This window comes from Hippichthys cyanospilos, chromosome 12 (genome assembly GCF_059441005.1).
Source record: "Hippichthys cyanospilos isolate Australia breed blue-spotted pipefish chromosome 12, RoL_Hcya_1.0, whole genome shotgun sequence".
In the NCBI taxonomy this organism is placed as follows: domain Eukaryota; kingdom Metazoa; phylum Chordata; class Actinopteri; order Syngnathiformes; family Syngnathidae; genus Hippichthys; species Hippichthys cyanospilos.
In genome coordinates, this window is record NC_142380.1 from 9,131,114 (window position 1) to 9,140,000 (window position 8,887).

Genomic DNA, 8,887 nt, shown 5'->3' on the forward strand with positions numbered 1-8,887 from the left:
TCCTTCTCTTAAATATACACACACACAAAACTCTACAACAGTCTAGCATCTTGCCTTGAGTAACTTTTTAATCATTCCCAAGGCACAACCAGAACCAGTACCAAAAATACGGAGCATATTCTGCTATTCTCTTTAACATGGTTCTTTCTTTCTTTCTTTCTTTCTTTCTTTCTTTCTTTCTTTCTTTCTTTCTTTCTTTCTTTCTTTCTTTCTTTCTTTCTTTCTTTCACACAGACGTATTGAAGGAATGACTCTTTTTTTTTTTGGCTGCAAGTATTCCGTCAAGGCCGTTTAAGCGGGACTCAGGACTGCTGCTGAGAGCGCAAATGTCCTGTGGGTGCTGGCGGGAAGGTCAGCCGCATTCGATTTCTGTCCGCTGTGTGCCGTTTTACTTGCTAAAGCTTGAGTTTCCACGTGATGACTGGAGATGACCTGCCTGCTGTGGAAACATCAACGGGGAGTCCGCCATGATGCCAGTATGACAATCGCGTCTTTTTGCTCATCCTGGGAAGCGATCTTACTTTTTTTTTTTTTTTTGGACGAAACTGTCACTTTGGTAACTACTTTTTGGTCCCCCTTGGACAATTTCTCTTTCAATTAATTATTTTCATTTAACTGTGTGCCAAAGCATGTGTGGAACCACTTGTACAATTAAATGATAGCCAGTGTATCTTTTAATCCACCATATTTTGCCTGGGCTAACTTTTCCAACATTTCTCGATCGATTCAAACCATTCCAACTTTCAACGTGTTTTGAAAATGTCTGCTTCCAATTCTATTAATTTTCTCATTACTAACTTTTGATTTTCATGCAAATTAACATTCCCCCACCTTCAAAATACCCATTCAATCCCAAAAGGGAATTCTGATATGTTCAGCTGTCACTTCACCTTATGATCAATTTTCAACACTCCCAAAATAAACACATTGCAAAAAAAATTCAGAATTTTTTTACAAAATAATAAAATGATTTTGAAAAATTTTCACCAATATGCTTTTTGTTATTCCAATGTTTTCAGTCCTTCAACTACTTGTCTCATTAACAGTAACTTTCTGCATACGATAACCACAAAATCCCCTTTAATTTCTGATGACACTTTTAACATTCCCAATATAGAACTTTTTAAAATCACTGATTTTTAAACTGACAAATCAATCGAATTAATTTGATTTACCTATTTTTTTTCGAGTAGCCCGCTTAAGATGCGGAGCGGTTCCACACCTGTGCAAATGACTCAATAAACAAAGTGGATGAAGTGAGAAAAGATTGGATTTGACATCAATCTTTCATGGCAGCAGTCCTGGAGCTTTTCTGACATACCTGGAATATTCATTCCTTCGCTACATTTGTCACTTTGACAGATTTATGACACTTACTGCCAAATTTGAGAGAGTTTTATGAGGTATAATTTACTCCATCCACAATGGGCCACATTGCAATGGGCCGTGACCATGCATCTGCAGTTATTTCCGCAAAGGCAGAATTCTCTCTATTGAATCTCCTTCTATTTGTCAAGCGCCTTGAGATTGGAGATAACGGAGTTAGCGCGCTGTGGAGTGACGCCGCCGTAACTCACTGGTGTCCTGGAAGTCCACGTCGTTGCCGTTGAGGGCGTTCTTCAGGCGGTGTGTCATGATCTTCAGCTGCATGATCTGCTGCCTGATCGCCATGTCCGGCTTGGTGATGTCAATTTCCACTTCGGGGTTGTTAATCTGGGCCGCCAGACCGTCGCCGATCACTTCGGGGAGGTACCTGACACAAACGGACATTTTAACAAGCGAGTGAGTCTCATCGCGAAGGAGGAGCAGTTCTGCACGATTTTAGTAGTTAGCGCTAGTTAACTTCTTGTGTACACGGAAGTATGTTTCATAGTAGTTGAATTTTTTTGTTGCTTTACTTCCATTTTTTAAAGTTTGTTTCTTTTGTCAAAAAATAAATACGTAAAATTGCTCCTTTTTTTGTTTCGCCCAACATTAAGAGGAAACATACAAAGAAAATTAACAACAGATATGGTCATAAATGAAAATCCATGTGGTAGACCTTGCTTTTTTTGTATTTTTAAGTATGTTTCTTCTTTTGTTTTTTTTAGTTTGTTTCTCTTCTTAAAAACATGCATAAAATTTATATTTTTTCGTGTGGTCCAACTTAGAATGAGCAAAAATATCAAGAACATGAGTGAGATATACTTGCAACAGATCCAGTCATAAATGAAAATTCATTAAATGGAGCTTGAATTTTTTGCATCTTATTAAAATTTTGTTTTTCTTTAGTTTGATGCTTTAGTTAAAAAAAAAAAAAAAAAAAAAAGGGAAATCAAATTTTCGGTCCAACAGGTGGACAACTATCAAGAAAAAGGTTTAGAAGCAAAATACGTGGTCATAAATAAAAATCCATGTAGCAAAGGTTGATTTTTTTTCTTTAGTTTTTCATCTCTTTAGTTAAAAAATAAATGCATAAATTACTATTATTTGCATAAGTAATTAGTATTTTTATTGTCTGATTCAACTTACGTGAAGGAATATTCACAAGAAAACTAGCAAGGTAAATCAGCAATAAACATAATTAATGAAAATGCATGTAGTAGAAGCTGATTTCCACCCCTTCCTTTTTTAGTATGTTGAATTTTCTTACTTTGTTTTGTTTGTTAAAAAATGCATGAAATGTAAATATATTTTTTGCTCTGGTCTGGATTAGGTAGAGGAAAAATATCATGAAAAGTAGCGAGTTTACCTGGCACGAGTCATTCCGTTCCAGCAACGATCTTCGGCGCCGGCACCCGTGGCCACACGGTCGCTGCACAGCATTCTGGGGATTGAAATCCAATATGGCTGCATGTCCCTTAGCCTCATGGTTACATCAAGCACCTGCAGCAAAGCGAAAGACGGCAGATGTTATTTTCTACTTTGTCCCCAAATTCCCTTTGTGACATTCCGCTGAAACAACAAGTTGAAGTGGGCTTTTTTTTCTTCTTTCAGCCGCCCAAACAATCCTTCCCATGCGATGACCTCATGAGAAGAAAAGGTGAAAGGGACATTAAGAGGATTTAATTGTCTGTGCTTAGCAGTTTTCTCTGCCCCATAAAACAGGAAGTTATATTGGCCAGACTTTGTCATCAGAGAGCAATCGGCGTCATATTATTCAGCTCACCAGTCGGCCAAGTTTGTTGGCGCTGCTCGCCGACCTCTCTTCAGCCGTGACCTTTTCGTTCTTGGGGAAGGCGTCCGCGTCTGGGGCGCCGGAGGACTTTTCTCGGAGTGGGCCGCACGCCAGAATCAACTGACATGTGAAAGAGAGGAAAAAGAACGGGCAAATATGGAGAGCAAAGGTTCAGAAAAGTTAAACGAAGGTTAAGACCGTTTCGTTTTTTTCCTCGTTTCAAAATTAAGGATGTTGTTTTTACGTTATAATTAACGTACATTGACTGCAGATCATTGCATGCAGATCAGGGGTGAGCAAACTATAAGTACTGCTGTTATATGCTTTTTCATCTGGCAATAATCAATCATTCATGTAATTTTGTCACATTTTTTAAAATAATTCCAAACTTGTAATATCCCCTATCTTTTTGGGGCACTTTTGTCCCTTGTCACTATAGCAACACAGCGTACATTTGCAAGAAAGGTCAGTGTAGAAGACAGTGGCGTAAAAATGGCTCGGGTTTAAGGTGAATAATTTTATTTGCACTTTTTATTAATCTCATTGACCTGACTTGGTCGACTTTTTCCCCAGCTCTACGTTTCTTACAAAGGGGTAGACTTTGACTTTTGACTACAATCTGAAAGTTTTTTAATATTTTTTCATTTTATATATATATATATATATATATATATATATATATATATATATATATATATATATATATATATATATATATATATATATATATATATATATATATATATATATATACACACATATATATACATATGTATGTATTGTTATTTATTGCCTACTTTATTATTTGCTCGATTATGGAATGTAGAACAGATGAAGATTTTCATTGTGTAGTATTACCATTGCATATGACAATAAAACTCTAGAATCTTGAATTTTGGTTCAAATATACTGCATGCGACATTGCATCTTGTATAGCATCACACATTAAATTGTCTGAGTTGGAAACACCCAATTATGGAACTGCAATGCCTATCATATCTAATAGTCTAATAGCAGCACACAAAGCATCTGAGATAGCAACAGACACAAATCAAAATAACAGGCCCTGCTTACAGTATTTGCATGATGCGATGAGTCAATCAGGCGACAGAAGAGAAAATAAGGATCCCCATGGGCGTGATATAAATGGCAGCCTGGGAATACTGTAGGACCGCAATCAATCTGTCATCCGGTCCGGCCCTCTTCGGATAGCCTCCAGTATTTGAACTTTCACACATAACTAGAAATGAATAATCCCGTTTTAAGCCTCCGGGCGAGTCTGTCCCCTAAATCTATCGAAGGCCGATGGTAGATTGAACTGTCACTAGAGGAAATACGGTGTGAAAACAGAGGGCTGCAACCGACTTTCAGGCACATTAACGCAGCCGTAACATCCCGCGTGCCCTCTGCGGTTTGCTTTCGGGAGGGTGTCGACAAAACAACATATGCCGTGGCTTTCAAGTCATTGGGGTTATGTAAGCGGCAAGTCATCTAGGCGTAATAGTAAACTGTGCGCCGTGCGCTTTAATGGGACGTCGGAAGGGATCAAGCGCAGCAATTTTCCCTGCTGCACAAGATGACACTGTCTGTTCCACCCAATCCCGTTGGAGTTTGTGCACCAGCCTGCATCCTGAATTGAACCCGGATTGTTCTTACTGTTTGACTTGAACGTTGAACATCCATTAAGTTCATGTCCTTTTTAATCATGTACAGGACATACAATTGAATACCATTTTCAGAGTTGCCCTATTTTTTCTAACATGATTTCTAGTAAGCTGTTGCTGTCTTCCTTTTGACTGTACCAGAGTTTATGCAGGTATCAGCAAACCTAATTTAATGATGTGACAGGAAAGGGAGTTTCTTCTTTTCAAATTAAGGGCAAATTAATTGGAACGTGCAACTTATTGCTTTATTGAATGACAGAAACACCTTTTCTAAATATTTTATGACTTTGCTTTTTTTTATGTTTTAGAGCAGTGGTTATCAAATGGGGGTGCATGAACCATCATGTACCATCTTTCTGCATAAATATATAATGCTACCTACAATCTGCGATATACAGTCTAGTTCTGCCTACATATAACAAAGAATAAAAACATTAACTTAAATAAAAAATAAAACAACATATCTTCAACATAACACCTACACACTCAGATTGTTAGAATACGGCGCAGACACAACAGTAACATGCCTGCCATGTTTACTATCCAAAATTTTCAGTCACCATATTTGGTCATACATATTAAGGATCTAGGAGTATTAAACAAAACTGGAGTCAGTCTCCATTTTGCAATTCTTAGCGCTAGACCCCGCCCATCTAATTGATATCATCTTGAGCTTCAAATAAAAGAAACAATTGCATGTTTTACTCAATGAAGAAGGTTCTAACCTTGTTGTTGGTGGCCTCCATATTTTCCACCATGGTCGTCATAGCTTCCGATATGCGATAGGGAAGAGAGAGGACAACGACGTCCAGGCCGGACGGGCCGTCGAAGCGATCCGACACCTGTATCATGGTTTCTACAAAGACGGTGACAGAGTCGGCAAAAATCATTCCTCGTCTGGAGTGCCGAACGCACGAGAAAAGGTGTTGGCGGTCCAACCTGCCAAGTGGCGCCACTCGGTGCTCAGGTCGGCCTGGTTGGCCAGGCAGCCCTTCAGGACGTTGCTGCAGTAGTTGACGCAAGGCCTGGCAGAGGCCATGCCTCGGCAGTGGGGGCAGTACGTCATCCTCATGATGGATCTCATGCACTCCTGGCTCAGTGGCACCTGAAGAAGAAGAAAGAAATAGCATCTGCTTTACAGGCTCATAGATAACAGAGGGACGTGGTTTCAGCACATTCAGTGGCCACGCCCACAGAATTTGATGGCATTTCAAGATGGCATTTCTTAGGTTGTTGGCACAACTACTTTGTCACATGTCAAATTTAAGAGAAATTTATATTCACTGTAGGGCCCTTAAAGCAAAGTTTCTCTAATGTACTGTAGGGACTGTATGTGCACCCCTAGAGGTAAATACAGGTACTTCAGGCAGTATGTGAAGCTTTGACAGAGCTTAATATAATGGAATATTTTTTAATGCCATGAAAGGAAACAGTATATTTTTTTTCTTGATTTTAGAGCAAACTAATTGGATCAAGAAGTTAATTATTGCTATTTTTTTTTAATAGTTACTACTTTGTAAAGTTTTATTTGGGTGCCCTTAATTATTGGTGATAGATTTTTCCAGCTGGCGAGCCAGAAATAAAACAGACAAGTAGTTTGTAGACAAGTAGTAGACGGTAGTTTGGTTTTCAAATTAAAATCAAAATGACTGGAAAATCAAGCAACTCATTGGTAAACTGGGCTATTGTGACACCTCAGAAAATGTTGCATGCCTTTATTTTGTTAAGTTATATATGGCTGCACATTGTCATGAATGATATTTTTGTACTAAAAAATGTTCGCAGCCCATACAAATAATTTACCATCCATGTATCCATTTTCTAAGCCGCTTGTATGATTGATTATTTTGATTATTTTGTTGTGTTGTGTAGTGAGAAAAAAAATAAATGAACAGCACTTGAAAAAAAATACACACGCAAGTAGAGGGAGGTTATTGCCTATGGTGACCTTCATAACTTTTTGCAGCGCGTTTTCATTTGGCAGTTCCCATGGCAACAACTTTGTAAGACTCCGTCTTATTGGTTACGCGGCTGATGAAAAGGCTCTGACATTCATACGAGTACGCTTGGGCCCCTGGCTGCCTCCTTTCTATCCCACAAGGCTGCGCCCTGAGGAAAGGGCCTTCGTGCGTGAAAAGTGAAACTGGGTTAATACCAGTAAGCTCGGCTCGCAAGGGCGTACAGCTACGCATGCAAAAACCTTGGCGAGCCACCGCGAGAAAAGGAGGGATGCAGCCAGTCGGCCGACGCATATGAAGCTTCCCGCTTCTGCCGACGTGTGGGCCAGCTTGATGCTTTTTTTAGGAAACCGCTTCAAAAGATGAATATGACTATAGGCTGAAAGTGGGACGATAATAAAGACCCGTGAGACTTTCAAAGTAGATTGGAAATCACGTTCAGGACAAAAGTGTGTCCCATAGAAACCATGGACAGAACCACGTCCCGTGTTTGAATACATCGTTATTTTATGAACTCATTCAATGCCAAACACGTATTTTCACGTTTTTAACTGAACTCTTAGTAAATGTAAACAGAATGAGTTAATAGAGTATTTGCCATAAATTAGAGCAAAAAAACAGCAACCACGAAAGGAATCTGAAATGCGTTTGTTCATTTCTTGTGCCTGTGTAATGCAAACTAGACCTACTCTCACCGCTGGTGAGCAAGTACACTTTATTTAGACGGCAATTTGCATAGAAAAAAAGTCAGTGGGTGATTCACAATCACAAATGCCGATGTCCTGATCCGATAAATATTGGCTATTGGGGTGATATCAGCCAAAAACTCACATTACCGTATTTTCCGCACTATAAGGCGCACCGGATTATAAGACGCACCCTCAATTAATGACATATTTTAAAACTTTTTTCAATCACAACATAGTAATACTCAAAGTAATAACAATACCATAGTAATACTCAAAGTAATAACAATAATAACTCAAATAATAACAATAAACTCTAAATAGCATAATAACTCAATGTCAATATGAGCAACCTTGTTCAACTGTAAACACACAAAAGAAACAGGTAAATCTTACTTTATCAGTCCTATCTCAATATTGATCCATATATAAGGTGCATCTGATTATAAGGCGCACCATCAGCTTTTTAAAAAAAATTAAGGCTTGTGGGTGCGCCTTATAGTGCGGAAAATACGGTATATTATATTATATTATATTATATTATATTATATTATATTATATTATATTATATTATATTAAGGTTATTTCTTAGGATGCGTTTTCACAAAACGAGGCCTATGTGAAGGAGATTAGTAGCAAACCAGCAAACGTTGTCCATTTGTGACAATGAAATGTGACCATAACTTTTAGCCCCAAGACAGCTAGCAAAAGCTTGCCATTGATGCAAATTTGAACACACCAAGCAGAGTAAAAGATAAATGGTGGATTGATAATGTTTTTTTTTTGTTTTTTTTTAGGTTGAGTTACTTCACGTGACACAATTCGGTGTTGCTCGTGAAAATAATCATTGTAAGCTTCTCATGAGGTGAAAAATAGGGCAAAAGAGAAAAGTAGACGCTGAGGCTTTATGACTAGAAGTGACACGGAAAAGCAATAAGCACATTCCCAGGCTTAATCGAAAGTCAGATGAGACATGAGTCACATCCTCACTGCAAACTCTCCTTCCCTCCCATCCTCGCCCTGCCACTCATTAGCCAGGGATGAGTCAGACAAATAGCTTTTTTTTTTTTTTTTTTACCGAGAAGAGAGAGAAAGACGAGAAAGTTTGAAAGTGATGTCTGAGAAAAAAAAAAAAAAATTAGGATGATGCAGAATGTTTGAGCAGCTTTAAAAGTTCGACCAAGAGAAATTGGCAGCTGAGTTAAAGGCTTGAAAGCTTGGGGTGATGCGGACGCCATTTCAAGAGGAAACGTTCCTTAATCTGGTTTCCTCACTCATGCATATTAATGCAGGGAAATTTTGGTCAGGAATGATAGATATGGAAAAAAAAGAAGCTTTGCAGTACTAATTGGAGGTTTACTATAATTCTCACTAAGCGCTGAAGGAGAGGTTGCTGCTCTTTGCTTGAATAGTATCGCTTGA

The 8,887-nt window shown here is 38.5% G+C and overlaps 1 protein-coding gene across 1 annotated transcript in view; it reads right to left on the reverse strand.

Moving 5' to 3' along the window:
* Positions 1-8,887, reverse strand: part of gpc1b (glypican 1b) — a 70,207-nt gene that overhangs the window by 4,673 nt on the left and 56,647 nt on the right. The window contains exons 5-9 of the mRNA XM_088430047.1: positions 5,761-5,926; positions 5,547-5,677; positions 3,149-3,277; positions 2,732-2,865; positions 1,578-1,753 (exon numbers count right to left, since the gene is read on the reverse strand). Of these exons, the coding sequence (XP_088286173.1) occupies positions 1,578-1,753; positions 2,732-2,865; positions 3,149-3,277; positions 5,547-5,677; positions 5,761-5,926 (736 nt within the window). The remainder of the gene's footprint in view (positions 1-1,577; positions 1,754-2,731; positions 2,866-3,148; positions 3,278-5,546; positions 5,678-5,760; positions 5,927-8,887) is intronic.